This window comes from Schistocerca nitens, chromosome 8, assembly GCF_023898315.1.
Source record: "Schistocerca nitens isolate TAMUIC-IGC-003100 chromosome 8, iqSchNite1.1, whole genome shotgun sequence".
Classification (NCBI taxonomy): Eukaryota; Metazoa; Arthropoda; class Insecta; order Orthoptera; family Acrididae; genus Schistocerca; species Schistocerca nitens.
This window is the reverse complement of record NC_064621.1, coordinates 469,389,702-469,408,358: the sequence shown is the minus strand read 5'-3', so window position 1 is coordinate 469,408,358 and position 18,657 is coordinate 469,389,702. Positions and strand designations below refer to the sequence as shown.

The 18,657-nt window shown below is 39.4% G+C and overlaps 1 protein-coding gene across 3 annotated transcripts in view; it reads left to right on the top strand.

The window, feature by feature from the left end:
- LOC126199293 (protein daughter of sevenless) overlaps positions 1-18,657 on the top strand; it is a 266,858-nt gene that overhangs the window by 231,241 nt on the left and 16,960 nt on the right. For all 3 annotated transcript variants that reach the window (XM_049936115.1, XM_049936116.1, XM_049936117.1), the window contains 3 exons: positions 4,001-4,164; positions 9,490-9,866; positions 16,046-16,386. In XM_049936115.1, coding sequence (XP_049792072.1) covers positions 4,001-4,164; positions 9,490-9,866; positions 16,046-16,386 — 882 coding nt within the window. The remainder of the gene's footprint in view (positions 1-4,000; positions 4,165-9,489; positions 9,867-16,045; positions 16,387-18,657) is intronic.

Genomic DNA, 18,657 nt, shown 5'->3' with positions numbered 1-18,657 from the left:
TTCAAAATCCTAGACTCCAGGTTTAGTGTGGACTTGGTGTGGTGTTCCTCTAATTTTTATGCAATTTGAATTTCAAATATCATACACTTACTTCCCTATTGTATTTGTTTTATTAACTTAAACATTTTTTTTTTAAAGTTGGTTTGAATATGACAGTGCTGTACTAGGCGAGGTCCTATTTTAGGTGGCATGCTGTTGCCTTACTCCAGCCTTAGAACTGAGTGACCTTGCTAGTTATAGGGGTACCTACAGTGTAACATGCATTGTGAACCACTGCACAGTTCTGCATTTTTCAGATGGAAAAAAACATTTCCAAAGATGGAATAAATGAAAAGTGACAAATAAAAATCCTAGGAATTACTTGAGGGTCAAACCCTAGATCTTTCAACCAATAGTATGACACTTTATGACTGAACCACCATTACTGTTTTTGTCATTCATGAGAGTCCATGTTTATGCAGGGTTGTTTCTCTTTGAAGCACCTACAGGTTTTGAGGGAAGCACTCACCACTATTGTAAATTTATGTTACAGGGATACTGTAAATGATTCATTCCTTTTCAAACCTCTGTATTTTCCAAAATAAGAGGGGTATACAATAAGTGATGAACACCTTTTTTTTTCCTGAAAGCAGGTGGGTTTTATTCAGGATTCCAGTACCCCGTATTATTCTCCACTCTTTTGACTACAAAACAACATTATCTCCGTTTAATGCAACAGCCTTACACCACCAGTTTGGGAGGGCTTATATGCCTGCATGGTACCACTCTACTGGTCGATTTCAGGGCCAATGTGTTGTGCATCAATAACCTCCCCATAGTCCACATACTGCTTCCTGTGGAGTGCTTCCTTTATTAGGCTAGACAGATGGGAGCTCTTTATGGTCTTCTGCTAGGCCACGAGGAACCCAGTGGGCACACGCCTTTGAGTAAGATGACTGGTGTGTCTGCGCTACCAACGGAGATGTCCAGTCGAGAAGTGAGGTGTTAGACTGTGATCTGTTGATCACCTCATCTGAGAGTGTTTGCATGTTACAACATTGCAGGAGTCACAGATGTGTGTGGCTGGCTGGCATGCAGGAGATCAGGCAAGGTTTGCACAACCTCGTGATGATGACAGATGCTTCACCGTGCTTTCGTTCACTGTCAAGTCTCCTTAGACATTCAGCAAGTGCCTAGTGCTCTGGTTTTGTACTGAAAGAAATTCAATGTCAGCTCTGTGCTTGGAATGCATCTCCATTACAGGCTCCATTTTGAAGGCTACCTAAAGCACCACCATGTAGCAGATTCTCATGAAACTATAGGGGATAGAGCAGTAATGTTCCACAATGTTAGACAACAAATTCAGTGTTTCTTCATCTGAAATCATTTGAGAAAAAAGTGTTTCATTACTTATTGAACACCCATCGTACTACATGTACATACATGATTTATGCCTGAACAGTACTGCAAACTCAGCAAGTTTGCATTTTACCCACCAGTTAGAATTCAGAGTACAGTGCCTTGACGAAATTGTGACAAAGCAAGAAAATAGTTTTCGTGTGTTGGAATATGCAGCATGCAACAGTGAAGCATGCATTGTGCATTCAGAACGAAAAATGGAAAAGAACAACCACTTTAAAAAACATAGTGGATTGGTATGACAATTGATGGTCGCTGGTTGTCCCTGTAAGATGAAAAGTGCTGGTCGACCGAGTGTACCAGATGCATCCATGGAGAAAGTAAGGAAAAGTTTCAAATGCAGCCAAAAAAATCAATGGTCCATGCAAGCCAAGCACTTGGAATACCACAGCAGACTGTGTGAAATATTTTCTGATGATGGTTACATTTCAGGCCACACCATATGCAGCTCGCACAATAATTAAAACAGGAAGATTATGGCTGGTGCCTTCAGTTCTGAATCACAATGCAGCAAGGACTTAAGGATGAGCATTTCACCTCCAAGCTGATATTCGATGATGAAGCAACATTCTATGTATTGCGAAAGATTAATCACCTCTACATGAGAATGTGGGGCACTGAATGTCATCATGGAATTGTGATCCATAAATGAGATTTGCGGAAGGTTAATGTTTCCTGTGCAGTGTCAAAGACAAAGCTGTGTGGGCTGTTTGTCTTCTGTGAGAAGACTGTGATGGATACCTCTTACTTGCTATCTTGCAGTTGTGGTTGTTTCCACAACTGACAGCTGATTCCAAGACTTGCATCTTCCAACAAGATGAGGAACTTCCTCGTTGGAGCATCTATGCTTGTAACCACCTAAAGGTGAACTCCCCTATCTGTGGATTCATCATAGTGGTGAAGATGATGTGGCTCTGTTCGCTTGGCCTCCCAGGTCACCTTACCTAACTCCTTGTAATTTTTTTCCCTTTGGGGATACTTGGAGGAATGCGTTTACTATCTCCATTGCCAAGAAGTCTGGAACAGTTCCGAGAACCCATCAGTGCTGCTGCAATGGCCATCGACAGGATGTTGATCCATAAGGTATGGAATGAACCTGAATACTGCTTGGACGTGTGAGGTCGTGTGACCAGATGGGCACTCGTAAAACATTTGTACAGTACAAAACTCAAACTTTGGGAGTTTAATGTTCTATTCATGCATCAGTCATATTTGTATGTGCAATACTTTGGAAAATATAGAGCATCAAAACTCAACAAGTCATTTATAATAGCGCTGCATAGTTGGTGCTGGACTGCACAGTTAATTCAGTCTTCAGTGCCACATCCACCAACAGTGTCATTGGATGTGGTATGGAGGGACGTGGGGTAAGCACACCACTCTCCCAGCCATTGTCACTTTTTGTTTCCTGGAGCTGCTACTACTAGCTCAGTTAGCTCCTCAGTTGCCTCATGAGACTAAGTGTATCCTTTTCCAATCCTCCTATCAAGGAAAAATCCATGCCAGTATCAGAAACTGAGCCTGAGTCCTCTGCACGGCAGACACATATGCTAACATCTGTTAGAAATTTAAGTGTTAGGAAATGTTTTGGAGGGTAACTGTGTGGAGTGTAGTCTTACGTAGAAGAAAATGTGGTCAATAAATCAGTTTGGATGAGAAGAGAATTTAAGATTTTAAAACGTGGTATTACAGAAAATGATTAGATGGGTACACCAGATAACTAATGAAGAGGCAGCGAATCATATCGAGGAGAGAGAGAGAGGAGGAGAAAAAAAAAAAAAAATCCTGCACAACTTGACTAAATTACATCAGTGAATAGTAATCTGGTACTGGAGTTGTGTGTGGGGGGGGGGGGGGGGGGGGGGAGGAGAGCTGGGGTAGAGGTAGGTGGGATGGTGTTAAAGAGAGAAACCAAGGCTTGAATACCAAAATCTGAATGGATGTAAGGTGCAGGTGCAGTTGCAGTGCAGAGATGAAGAGTCCTGTTGCGAGATAGACTACCCTATTATTAGACTGACTTAATGATGTGGGAGAGCTGCATCAAACCAATCCTCAGATTGAAGACTAGGTAAAAAAAAACCTGTACACTGATCATATAATGAAGGCTTTCATAACCATATCTCTTAGTTACTCAGGAGTCTTCCAAGGTGTATATCCTTGGTCCACGAATTTTTCAATTCCTGTGCAGGACATCTTCAGAGACTCACCAGAAACAGCACACACAATTACGCTTTTTCATTTTTTTCTAGTTTTTCCACTGTTCATGATTCACCCTCATCAATGTTTTATATTATACAATACAGTCACGTATATTTTAATCTAGTAAGTAAATAAATTTATATTTCTACTCACGAAGTTGAAGAGGGTGGTTGACAGGCACTTGGAAAGGTTAAAGGTTGCTCAGCTTTTGAAAAAGTCATTCTCCAGAGCTCTCTCTCTCTCTCTCTCTCTCTCTCTCTCTCTCTCTCTCTCTCTCTTATTGATGTGTTTGGCACATTCATTCAATAAAGATTTTGTTTTAATTTCTACCCATTTAATTTTTGAATTCACTGTAATATAATGTGTGTTTCACTGATGAGTGTTTTCTGTTCATCGTTTAAAGGTCACGGAACTACACGCAGCCTCCCATCTGTGAACTGGGAAACTTTTCCCAGTAGTGCAGAAGCCGATACAATGAGTCTGCCCAGAACAACTCGCCCATCAGACAGTTCAACAGAGGGGGATGTTGGTTCGTGGAGCGTTGTTCGCCGCTTTGGTCGTCTAACTGTAAGTTTTTTATAATAATAATAATAATAATAATAATAATGATAATAATAATAATAATGTCTGAGAAAGTAAAGAAATAATAATAATAATAATAATAATGAAGAAGAAGAAGAAGAAGAAGAAGAAGAAATTACAAGCATTGGCCAAACGACTTAGAAGATACAAAAAAAAGTGAAAATAGAAGGAAACAAAACCAAACATTCAACACAAACCAAAAGAAATTTTACCAGACAATAGATAACACACACATTAAAATAGACAATCCACCAAACATAACAGACATGGAACACTTCTGGAGCAACATATGGTCAAACCCGGTACAACATAACAGGCATGCACGGTGGATACAAGCAGAAACAGATATGTACAAGATCATACCACAAATGCCTGAAGTGATAATTTTGCAACATGAAGTCACCCAAGCAATTAATACTACGCACAATTGGAAAGCCCATGGAAATGATAAAATAGCAAATTTCTGGCCAAAGAAGTTCACCTCAACACATTCACATCTAACTAAATTATTTAACAATATGGTTATAATAGAGGGAAACATTCCACGTAGGAAAAATATATCTAAAAACAAAGATGATGTGACTTACCAAATGAAAGTGCTGGCAGGTCGACAGACACACAAAAGAACACAAACGTACACACAAAATTCAAGCTTTCGCAACAAACTGTTGCAACAAACTGTTGCCTCATCAGGAAAGAGGGAAGGAGAGGGAAAGACGAAAGGATGTGGGTTTTAAGGGAGAAGGTAAGGAGTCATTCCAATCCCGGGAGCGGAAAGACTTACCTTAGGGGGAAAAAAGGACGGGTATACACTCGCACACACACACATATCCATCCACACATATACAGACACAAGCAGACATCTCACAAGCAGACATATTTTGTGTCTGTATATGTGTGGATGGATATGTGTGTGTGTGTGTGTGTGTGTGTGTGTGTGTGTGTGTGTGCGAGTGTATACCCGTCCTTTTTTCCCCCTAAGGTAAGTCTTTCCGCTCCCGGGATTGGAATGACTCCTTACCTTCTCCCTTAAAACCCACATCCTTTCGTCTTTCCCTCTCCTTCCTGATGAGGCAACAGTTTGTTGCGAAAGCTTGAATTTTGTGTGTATGTTTGTGTTCTTTTGTGTGTCTGTCGACCTGCCAGCACTTTCATTTGGTAAGTCACATCATCTTTGTTTTTAGATATAAATTATTTAACAGTTACATTGCAGAGCCATACATATTCCCTGATACACTTACACATGGAATAACTTATCTGAAACCTAAAGATCAAGCAGACACAGCAAACCCAGCTAAATATCGCCCCATAACATGCCTACCAACAATCTACAAAATATTAACTTCAGTCATTACACAGAAATTAATGACACATACAACACAGAACAAAATTATAAATGAAGAACAAAAAGGCTGTTGCAAAGGAGCACGAGGATGTAAAGAGCAACTGATAATAGATGCAGAGGTGACATATCAAGCTAAAACTAAACAAAGGTCGCTACGCTACGCATACATTGATTACCAAAAAGCTTTTGATAGTGTACCCCACTCATGGTTACTACAGATATTGGAAATATACAAAGTAGATCCTAAATTGATACAGTTTCTAAACATAGTAATGAAAAACTGGAAAACCACACTTAATATCTAAACAAATTCAGATAATATCACATCACAGCCAATACAGATTAAGCGTGGAATATACCAAGGAGACTCATTAAGTCCTTTCTGGGTCTGTCTTGCTCTGAACCCACTATCCAACATGCTAAATAATACAAATTATGGATATAATATTACTGGAACATACCCACACAAAATCACACATTTGCTATACATGGATGATCTAAAACTACTGGCAGCAACCAATCAACAACTCAACCAATTACTAAAGATAACACAAGTATTCCGCAATGATATAAATATGGCTTTTGGAACAGACAAATGTAAGAAAAATAGCATAGTCAAGGGAAAACACACTAAACAAGAAGATTGCATATTGAATAACCACAGTCACTCCATAGAAGCGATGGAAAAAACAGATGCCTATAAATACCTAGGATACAGACAAAAAATAGGAATAGATAATACAAATATTAAAGAAGAACTATAAGAAAAATATAGACAAAGACTAACAAAAATACTGAAAACAGAATTGACAGCAAGAAACAAGACAAAAGCTATAAATACTTTGCTATACCAATATTGACCTACTCATTTGGAGTAGTGAAATGGAGTAACACAGACCTAGAAGCACTCAATACACTTACACGTTCACAATGCCACAAATATAGAATACATCACATACATTCAGCAACAGAAAGATTCACATTAAGCAGAAAGGAAGGAGGAAGGGGATTCATCGACATAAAAAACCTACATTATGGACAGGTAGACAATTTAAGAAAATTCTTTCTAGAACGAGCAGAAACTAGCTAAATACACAAAGCAATCACTCATATAAATACATCGGCTACACCACTGCAATTTCATAACCACTTCTACAACCCTTTAGATCACATAACATCAACAGATACGAAGAAAGTAAATTGGAAGGGGAAGGCACTACATGGCAAGCACCCGTATCACCTAACACAGCCACACATCGATCAAGACGCATCCAACACATGGCTAAGAAAAGGCAATATATACAGTGAGACGGAAGGATTCATGATTGCAATACAGAATCAAATAATAAACACCAGATATTACAGCAAGCATATTATTAAAGATCCCAATACCACAACAGATAAATGCAGACTTTGCAAACAACAAATAGAAACAGTAGATCACATCACAAGCGGATGTACAATACTAGCAAATACATAATACCCCAGAAGACATGACAATGTAGCAAAAATAATACATCAACAGCTTGCCTTACAACATAAACTTATAAAACAACACGTTTCCACATACAAGTATGCACCACAAAATGTACTGGAGAATGATGAATACAAATTATACTGGAACAGAACCATTATAACAGATAAAACAACACCACATAACAAACCTGACATCATACTCACCAATAAAAAGAAGAAATTAACACAGCTAATCGAAATATCCATACTCAATACAACAAATATACAAAAGAAAACAGGAGAAAAAATTGAAAAATACATCCAACTGGCTGAGGAAGTCAAGGACATGTGGCATCAGGATAAAGTTGACATTATACCAATTATAATATCAACTACAGGAGTCATACCACACAATATCCACCAGTACATCAATGCAATACAGCTACATCCAAACATATATATACAACTACAGAAATCCGTAATTATTGATACATGTTCAATTACCCGAAAGTTCCTAAATGCAATATAACACATACCGTACAGTTAATAGGAAGTGACGCTTGATCAAGGTCCGCGTCACTTTCCATTCTTAACCAGACTTAACGTCTGAGAATGTAAAGAAATAATAATAATAATAATAATAATAATAATAATAATAATCTAGACAAACATTTTAGTTCCTGAAGTGAAGTAACACAATAAATTAGTAGGACAAGAAAGTAAGTAGAACAAAAACAGTGACAAAGACATTATGAGGCATATGGCTTACAGTAAAATATTTGCTGAAGTAAGTAACTGCATAAATGTCAGCAGGTCGTGGTTACCATTGCTATATTGTATTGTATGGAACTGGGGACCTAGAAATGACAGAGATGCTCCGTCCCCACCGTAGCCCTCAGTGGTTCACAACCCCACATCAAGCTACAGCAGTCCGCTCACTCCACTGCCACCCCACACCAAATACCAAGAGTTATTGTATGGTTCAGCTCCCACATCAATCGCTGACATAGTGTAACTGAAGTGGAATAAGGGGAACCAGCCCGCATGTGCCGAGTCAGATGGAAAACCACCTTTAAAACCATCCACAGACTGGCCGACACACCGGACCTTGACACTAATCCACTGGGTGGATTCGTGCTGGTGACCGGCACGTCTTCCTGCCCAGAAAGCAGCGCGTTACACCGCACGGCTAACCGGGCGGGCTACCAGTGCTGACTCTCGATCATGGGATTTCAGGTTAGAGTCGTGCCTGAACTCCCCACAAGGGGACTCCCAATTGAATATGCTATAAAAACATTTCACATTTCCTGCATAAAATTTAGAGAACAGAAAAGTCCATTACTGACATTCATGTAACGTTTAGCCCTACTTCATTCATAAGACAGATTCAGCTGTAGGAGAAGCTGGAAGAATTATACATGTTTGTGGTAGGTCAGTTTGCTTTGAAACTCCTGGTAGGATTTTAGTGCTAAAGATTATGGCAGCAGATACAAATGTTTAACATAGTGCTTCTAATCCTAATTGAGAAAAAATTGCAAGTTGCACCCTAACAGATTAAACTTTAAAATGCTTTAAACCAGAATCAAGAACCATCATTATCATTAGTGTCTAGAATGATCAATAGCAGTTTTTTCTCACACAGCGTATATACAGCTCTAATATGTATTACTATGATTGTCGTCTACGTATGTTTAACAATAAGTGATAGATGCCAATAATATAAACTTCAAAACACACATAATGACATAATAAAGTGTACTGGATGTTCATTTTTATACCTAAATCAAGTAACTCCACAAATCTCCCACGCAACTAGATAGATGCTGTTAAAACTGGTTTTGCTGTCAAAGTTGCCCAGAGATGGAACACACATTGCTAAAAAAAATGTAATTTATTCAGTATGTATTTCATTAGGGCAGACAGGTGGTAAGACAGTTTCAGCACACCTGAGTGCTAAAATGCCCTAAATTAACAGAGGCAGTCAGTCAGAATGGAAAACTGAAGTAGCCAGTGTAAGGAAATGCTACTTTTCCTTTAATTTTTTGCTAGCTATAGCATTTTAGCAAGGTCTGTGAAATCAAGGCTTACATCATCTCACAAAAAAAGTTGATCAACTTTGATGATGTTGGTAAATGCACAAACATGTTCTATGAAGTGCCACAACCTTATACATGATAAACTTTGTATGAGGAAACTGAATACACATCTTGCACCATAAAGATAAACTATAATAATATGAATCCAAATAATATCAACCTGAAGAACGAAACCTGGGGGGACATGTCCAAGATGTCAATAACAGTAACTGATGTGGGGAAAAAAATCATATAGTAATTCAGTTTTCCAAGGATTCCAAAAATAAATTGAAAAAGCTTTATATTATTGAAAGTACAAAGGTTTGTTTGGTAACAATGTAATTTGTGTGTCACTAGCCAATGTGGCAATACATAATTAATAGGTTTTATGCACTGAAAAATGCAATGTCTAAAAATTGTGCTCTTCTTTTCCAGGTAGTCGATAGTGATATACCACCTCCTGCACCACCTCGACCACCTAAGCCATCTCACCTTACATCAGTCGACAACAGTGCTGGGCCAAGTTATATGAATTTGGACAATATTTCCAGTCAGAGCACAGGATCGACAGTAGTTAACAGTGACAAGGGTTCCCAGGAGCCTCCGTCACCTGTGTCACCACCTCATACTGATGTCATTGTTGTAACAGACGACATGTATGACTTTCCAAGGTCGCATCAGTATCCAGTTACAGCAGGATTAGTGTCTGGAGGTGAAGCTGATGGAACTGGTTCTCTCTCTCGGATGCCTTCTCTGTCAAGGCACTGTTACAGCAATGCTGCTCCTGTACAAGTAAATGGAGATGTTTTTAGGTACGAGAGTTTTATTTTTATTTTTATTTATTTATTTATTAAAAAAAGTGCTGATAGATAATTTCTTTGCCTTTTATAGTTTGTTTGAACCTGCAGAAGAAGAATAAAAAAATGTAGTGTTTTCCAGAAGAGCCCCCTAAATTGCAAGGAAAATATTGGTGGTTGTTTTTCCTTTGACCTGTCAAGAAGACACATCTTCCTTCTCCCCATCCCCACTTACGTGTGACTAGTATCTGTAAACATCTCTCATAGTTGCTGCAGTATTCAGTGTGTTCAAACTTTGTCAGTTTGACTGTACATACAAGATGCTGGCTGGTGTAACCTGCAGTAAGAATAGAAAATACGGTTTATACTTAAAACTGAGCGGGAAGATACAGTGGTGTTGGAAGTGAAGTGTATTTAAGAAAGAACATTCATGTTATTGGTTTACGTGTACTATAAAAAATTTAAGATTTATTTTGAGAGCATTGTGTATACAATTTGCTTATTGTTCAAGCCATATCACATCTGAGGTAGAACTCAAGCTTTTGAAGATATTATTCATTTTGTCCACCAGGAAATGACAGATAGCTGAGAATGAAATGTGTTGATCTGGCTTATTATTTGTGCAGTGATATCACCTGGTTTCCTGTGGGCAATATTACAGGGCCAGAAGACAACAGACCACCTACATCACCACCACGTAGTTTGAAATCGGTTTTTAATTTGAATTCCTTGTGAATGCTCAGTTTCTAGTGCCTGATTAGATTATAGATACTAATAAAGAGATAGGGGGGCTGGCCAGTACTTACCTCAGCTCAGTACAGCCGATAGATACACAAAACAGAACAGAAAATTTACATTCCTAGCTTTCGGAACTTTGTTCCTTCATCAGGGAGGAGAGAGGGGAAAAAAGGGAAGAAGGGAAAGTGGATTCAGTTACTCAGAACCCAGGTTATGAAGCAACAGGGAAAGGTAAACAGGGAGGGTAATAAGGATGGAGGCATGGTCGTCAGAGGGAAGCCAAAGATATTCTACTGTAAGTACTGTGCCAGCTTCAAACCAAAGAGGATGCAGACAGAAGTAAACAGGTATATAGTATAAAGATAAACACAACTATGTAGGAAGAAAAGATGCGTGAATGGCTAAAGAGGAGAGGGAAGAAGGAGAAGACTGAAGAGTAAATGGGAGTGAGGTTGGTTAACGTAGGTTCAGTCCAGGGGGATGGCGGGATGAAAGGATGTGTTGGTGCAAGTTCCCATCTCCGCAGTTCCGAGGGACTGGTGTTGGGTGGGAGAAGCCAAACGGCACGTACGTTGTAGCACGTTCCTAGGTCCCTAGAGTTATGCTGGACGGCTTGCTCTGCTACTGGGTATTGGACATCTCCTAGGCGGACAGTTCGTCTGTGCCTGTTCATGCGCTCAGCTACTTTAGTTGTCGTCATACCAATGTAAAAGGCTGTGCAGTGCAGGCATGTCAGCTAATAAATGACATGTGTTGTTTCACATGTGGCCCTGCCTTATATAGTGTTTGTTTTACCAGTAGCGGGGCTGGAGTAGGTGGTTGTGGGGGGGATGCATGGGTCAGGTTTTGCAGTGTCGTCGGTTACAGGGGTAGGAACCACTGGGTAGAGAAGGTGGTCTGGGAATATTGTAGGGCTTGACAAGGATGTTACGGAGGCTAGGGGGGCGATGAAAGGCAACTCTGCGTGGTGTGGGGAGAATATTGTCAAGGGATGATCTCATTTCAAGACTTGACTTGAGAAAGTCATATCTCTGGCGGAGTAATTTGTTGATGTATTCGAGACCAGGATAATATTGGGTGACATGGGGGATGCTTCTGTGTGGTCTGGGTGTAGGAACATTGTTGTTGGATGGAGAGGAATGTATTGCTCGGGAGATCTGTTTGTGGACCAGGTCTGCAGGATAGTTGCGGGAGAGGAAAGCCCTGGTCAGGTTATTGGTGTAATTGTTGAGAGATTCGTCACTGGAGCAGATATGTTTGCCATGAATACCTAGGCTGTAGGGAAGGGAGCGTTTGATGTGGAATGGATGGCAGCTGTGAAAGTGAAGGTACTGTTGTTTGTTTGTGGGTTTGATGTGGACAGAGGTGTGGATGTGAGCTTCAACAAGATGAAGGTCAATATCCAGGAAGGTGGCGTGGGTTTTGAAGAAGGACCAGGTGAAATTTAGATTCGAAAAGGAGTTGAGGTTATTGAGGAAATTAAGGAGTTTTCTGTTTTGTGCAGTGCATCTATCGGCTGTACTGAGCTGAGGTAAGTACTGGCCAGCCCCTCTATCTCTTTATTAGTATTTGTTTCACATCTTCGTATGAGATCTTCCATTAATCATTTTGATTAGATTATAGCTAAGATTAGAACCAGTCTTGTTGAATTCAATGGTGGACATAACAAATATCTGACACTTGTTATATTACAGTCCTAGTAAGTAGTTACTTCAAGGAGATTCTATGTCCTTTCGTAAGACTACTCTACTATTACTGACTTTCCCAAGTTTCTCAACTTCATGTGACATACGTGTGCATCACCATTTGGACAGGGTGTGATTATTTGCCCTTCATAATTTTCACTACATTCACAAAGCAACATTTTAAATACCAGGAACACCCAAAATGAGGCTGTCTTTTATTGAACAAAATGTTTCTATAATTTTCTGCTGTGTACAGAACTTTGGTCTGTATGGTATCTGCTTAACATGTATTTTAGTTTTCTTAAGGTTATTCCACAAAATGTAATCCTTCATAACTGAGCCATGTGGAGGGTCTGGGTTTGATTTCCAATAGTGCCAGGGATTTTTCCTTTTTGGGAGGACTGGTACAGGGTGCACTTGGCCTTTTGGGGCCAATTGAGGACTACTCAACCAATTAGTAGTGGTTCCTGGGTCAAGAAACCTGACACAGACAGGGAGAGTGGTGTGCTTACTGTGTCTCGCTCTATGCCACATTTACTGATGCCATTGATAGATGATGTGATGCTCAGTCAGGCCCAGTTAGTTTGTCTAGGGCAAGAATGCAGAACTTTTTTCTTACTTCACAATGTGTAAGGCATGCCTGTCAACTCTTCTTTTTCTTTTTGCACTGCATTACTAGGTTTCAGCCGCCATTTACTAATGAACACTGATTTAATTTGATGCGGTTTATATCACTTCCTACTGCAAACATGTTCCAGATTCTTTAATTAGAAATGTAGCATTCACAAATAATTTTAATTCCTTCCAACCTGTAATTCTGGTCCAAGGGGATACAGGGGGAGTGAGTCTGCACTCACTCCAGAGTCCATTTCCCATATCGGTGCATGCAAGTACTGCTCCAGGTGATGTCACTTGACCCATAGTAAGGCAGACCACTGCTATACGAGATGCACATTAGTCCCAGCAGTTAGTTTTCCTGATGATGCAGGATGTGAATATCCTTGAAAGCTTGGGCTTTAATTCACACATGATGCAACTTGAACACAAAGAATTTTGTACGCAAGTGCTGCTGCAGGAGACTGCGAACCCTCTCCATGCATAATGTTACATGGTGTCATATCCAACATACATTATTAAAGATTTTATCCAAGCAGTGTATAAATAACTGTAAAATACCTGCTCAATAAAATGTTTTTATGAAGTTTAAATATTTAAATAATTTTAAAGCGATAGGTGAGAGTTAAAAACCTAATTTACATGAATTTTACTATTTGCAAGGTTGTTGTAAAGATCTACTTGCTATGTTGAATGTGAGACATAAAATGGAATGGTCCAGCAATAAACGGTTGTTTACAAACATTGTTTTGAGATAGCATCAGCAAGGACAAAAAAGAATAGATTCCAGATTGAATGTTTCACTTTGCCACAGAATAAATAGTGCAGTGAAACTCACTAATGTTGCATAACGGTGTACTATAATGGGACATTAGCCTGGACCAGCATCTCTGGCAAGCAACCAAAATGATGGAGTAGTTGAAATGCTGGACTCATATTTGAGAGGAATAGGTCCAGATCCCTGAGAAGCCATCTGGTTAAAGGTTTTCTGGATTGTTTATGTGAAAAACCAAATCCCTGTACCATTATTGTGCTACCCCAGATTCTACTCAGCTTCTAATGACCTTATCATCATTGGTAAGGTAGTCTTATTATCCTCCTCTTTTGTTTTCCTTTTGTGGATATTGTTCTTAACCAAAGATCTGTACAAGCATACCTCATAGTTAAACTTTAAGTTTTCATCTGTCAGTGACACACTCCTTCTTTGGTGGACCTATCTCTTAGAGAGCTGATATGGTAGTGACAGCTTAGCTATAGTCTAAAGGTAGTTTCAACAAGCAATATTTCAGTCTGCAGTGGACTGTAGCTGTAATGAAAGTAATAGAGTAATACTGGTCATGAGACCCATGAAAAACAATGGTTGAGGTTCAGCCACACACAATTCTAATCTGTTAGGAAGTTTAATTGATGAGTAAATACATTAGTGTTGTTGTTGTGGGAGAGTGAGTTTCACTTTTGCATTGCAGGTGTGGGGTAGGGTTCATAACAACATCACATCTGATCTGCTTAGCTTTTCAATGTATGAAAAGTCATACTATTTGATGATACAGTCTGTCTGTAGTGGTGACAAACTGGAAGTCAAGTTTTTGCATCTCTGACATGTAATCCAGTAGACTCTGTCATCCACATCTGTTCAGTTTTGCTTGATTAAGTATGTTTTGGAGGTAAATAATAAAGCTATTGGAGCAAAACAAATATGAGAAAATTAGGGTTCATCATTAGGCAGTATTTTAGTGATAAACTTGGCCTTGTAACTTAAATTTCAGTATGACTGTTTCTTCTCATGTTTATTCTAGCTTGAAAGAGAGAATTGAAATGCGCTGTTCAGGGTTCACAAGTTACAAAAATTGGATTTTATTTTGAATCCTTACCATTCAGCAGATATTTCAGAGACTCTGAAACATCTTGGAAATACTGTAAGCAAATTCATCACCATGACAGCAAAGTTGTCCAACTAGATCATGTTCATAATGTCTCTTTGCTCTATACAACTACCTATTTCAGTAGCTTCATATCCAAAATATCCTACGGTTACCTTAAGATTCAAAGTATTCTCTCCTTCCTTCATGTAGTCATAAGTCTTGTACATTTCTCTATAAATATGGAGTGTTGCAGTCAACTGCTATGTCATACATTCTTTTCTCTACTGCGTACTTAAAATTTTGAGTGGCATTTACTTTAGCAGCATAAAAAAAAAACTACTCAAACTGTTGGTTAATATGTGAATCAAGATACTGTTGACAGTTTTTGTATACACAGATATTTTATAAGGGACTATTAAAGCTGAATTTTCAGTACCAAATAATCTTAAAAAAATTGGAGTTGTTGTAGAAGTAACAGGAGTTTGGTTTTGAATAGCATGTGAAGTGAGTGGCTGATACAGGAGCTTGTAATTATTTTATAGAAGACTGCTGCACCCATGAACAGCAGGAGACAGACAAAGAGATGAGGAAACCTACTTCTTTAAATGCCATCCGAATATGTACATATTTTCACTCCTTTCAAAATATTGTTAATCACCTTGAAGTAAAACTGTTGGTTGTTTACCCTCTGACCAAAAACTTTCTTCTTGGCACTTAGACACAGTTAGTTCCCTGGTAAAGCACTTAAAATGATTTTACTAAAATATTTAGTTTTGAATTTTTTATCTCCTTTTGCTTGACAGGGGTAACCTAGTTTCTCATGCAGTCAAGAGTGTCTTCAGAGTTCACACTCATCTCAGTGATTAAGACAGTGCACCTCCTCATCACCATTTAATTACATGAAAAGTAGTTGAAATCTGGTTCAAGTAGTAACTTTTCAAACAAACATCACCACTGACATGGAAAAGATAGCTTACAATAACTGTAGTAATAATATTTATACAGCCTGCAAATTGTTGCCCTGTTAGAGTCAGCAATTGTCTCGCAATCTGTTTCACTCTTTTCTTCATGTTAACATTTGGTAGAAAGCTGATGATCATCACATGAATGATTAGAAAGGCTGTTTAGAGAAACTTTGATTTTTACTTTTATAATCATTCTGTGCCTATTATTCATTTAACTTCTCTGTCCAAGAAAGTATCACAACAAGTATAATTGTAAGATGAATTGATTGGAAATAAAATTTTCATTGCAATCCTTTTTTTAATCTGTTGCTTTGTGTTTTGTGCTATAGGTACGATTTCCATGATGATGTAGTAAACGTGCCCCTTCAAGATGGAACTATAGGTGACGAACCACCATCTCCACAGTCAGAGGGATCCTGCTCTGGTTCTGTAGCGTCATCATCGACTGCAGCTGCATATTCCAATTTGCCAAGTCCGAGTCCTCTTGGACAGGTGCCAACCCCACCAGCTGTGGACAGGGGCCTGAAGCCTGGCCGCAAACTGTCTGACACACTGTCCATTGCTTCAAATGAGCTGTCACCTGGTGCATATCCTGCACCACCCAGTGTGGACAGAAAACTGAAGCCAAATCGCAGGTTCAAGGATATTGTGACAGCCGTTCCTGAAACAGGTTACTTTCTTTACTTTCTTGTTTATGATTGCTTATATGAGGGGGAGTCAAATGAAAACTGTTAAAGTGTAATTGAAAATTGACATTTTGTGCCATTGTTCCGTAAGTTAGCAGCACTTCCAGCGATATAAGGAATGCCCTACATGTGTCAGCACACTACAGAGAAGTGAAATGCATCACAGTACTGGTTCAAAATGGCTGCTCTGCTTGCGACATGCTCCAAGGAAGAATAGTGCTCTGTCACACATTTTCTGATCAATGAAAGCATGAATCCTATTGAAATCCATCATGGGCTGAAGGTTCAGTGTGATGATGTATGTCTATCTCTGCAGCAAGTGTATGAGTGGAGTAGAAAATTCAGAAATTGCCTGACTTCTGTGACAGACACTAAGCACCTGAGCACCTGGTACAGTTAGACTGCATTGTGACATCAGAGGCTATGGCAGCACTTGAAGCCAGTACAATGGACAATGGTCATGTGACGGACAAAATAGCTGCAAATCTGAAGATTAGTCATGGATCAGCACATCACATTATTCATGTAGCGCTCAAGTTTCACAAAGTGTCTGCAAGATGGGCGCCACCACAGCTCACTCCAGAACTGATGTAGTGACATTTTGATGTCTGTGAGAAACTTCTGTGGTACTTTGAAGCAAAAGGTGATGACTTCTTTGTGAGAATTGTTACTGGAGGTGAATCCTGGGTACACCACTGTTGTTGTTGTTGTTGTGGTCTTCAGTCCTGAGACTGGTTTGATGCAGCTCTCCATGCTACTCTATCCTGTGCAAGCTTCTTCATCTCCCAGTACCTACTGCAACCTACATCCTCCTGAATCTGCTTAGTGTATTGATCTCTTGGTCTCCCTCTACGATTTTTACCCTCCACGCTGCCCTCCAATGCTAAATTTGTGATCCCTTGATGCCTCAAAACATGTCCTACCAACCGATCCCTTCTTCTAGTCAAGTTGTGCCACAAACTTCTCTTCTCCCCAATCCTATTCAATACCTCCTCATTAGTTACGTGATCTACCCACCTTATCTTCAGCATTCTTCTGTAGCACCACATTTCGAAAGCTTCCATTCTCTTCTTGTCCAAACTGGTTATCGTCCATGTTTCACTTCCATACATGGCTACACTCCATACAAATACTTTCAGAAACGACTTCCTGACACTTAAATCTATACTCGATGGTAACAAATTTCTCTTCTTCAGAAATGATTTCCTTGCCATTGCCAGTCTACATTTTATATCCTCTCTACTTCGACCATCATCAGTTATTTTACTCCCTAAATAGCAAAACTCCTTTACTACTTTAAGTGTCTCATTTCCTAATCTAATCCCCTCAGCATCACCCGATTTAATTTGACTACATTCCATTATCCTCGTTTTGCTTTTGTTGATGTTCATCTTATATCCTCCTTTCAAGATACTGTCCATTCCGTTCAACTGCTCTTCCAAGTCCTTTGCTGTCTCTGACAGAATTACAATGTCATCGGCGAACCTCAAAGTTTTTACTTCTTCTCCGTGAATTTTAATACCTACTCCGAATTTTTCTTTTGTTTCCTTTACTGCTTGCTCAATATACAGATTGAATAACATCGGGGAGAGGCTACAACCCTGTCTCACTCCTTTCCCAACCACTGCTTCCCTTTCATGTTCCTCGACTCTTATAACTGCCATCTGGTTTCTGTACAAATTGTAAATAGCCTTTCGCTCCCTGTATTTTACCCCTGCCACCTTCAGAATTTGGAAGAGAGTATTCCAGTTAACGTTGTCAAAAGCTTTCTCCAAGTCTACAAACGCTAGAAACGTAGGTTTGCCTTTTCTTAATCTTTCTTCTAAGATAAGTCGTAAGGTTAGTATTGCCTCACGTGTTCCGACATTTCTACGGAATCCAAACTGATCTTCCCCGAGGTCCGCTTCTACCAGTTTTTCCATTCGTCTGTAAAGAATTCGTGTTAGTATTTTGCAGCTGTTACTTATTAAACTGATAGTTCGGTAATTTTCACATCTGTCAACACCTGCTTTCTTTGGTATTGGAATTATTATATTCTTCTTGAAGTCTGTGGGTATTTCGCCTGTCTCATACATCTTGCTCACCAGATGGTAGACTTTTGTCATGACTGGCTCTCCCAAGGCCATCAGTAGTTCTAATGGAATGTTGTCTACTCCCGGGGCCTTGTTTCGACTCAGGTCTTTCAGTGCTCTGTCAAACTCTTCACGCAGTATCTTATCTCCCATTTCATCTTCATCTACATCCTCTTCCATTTC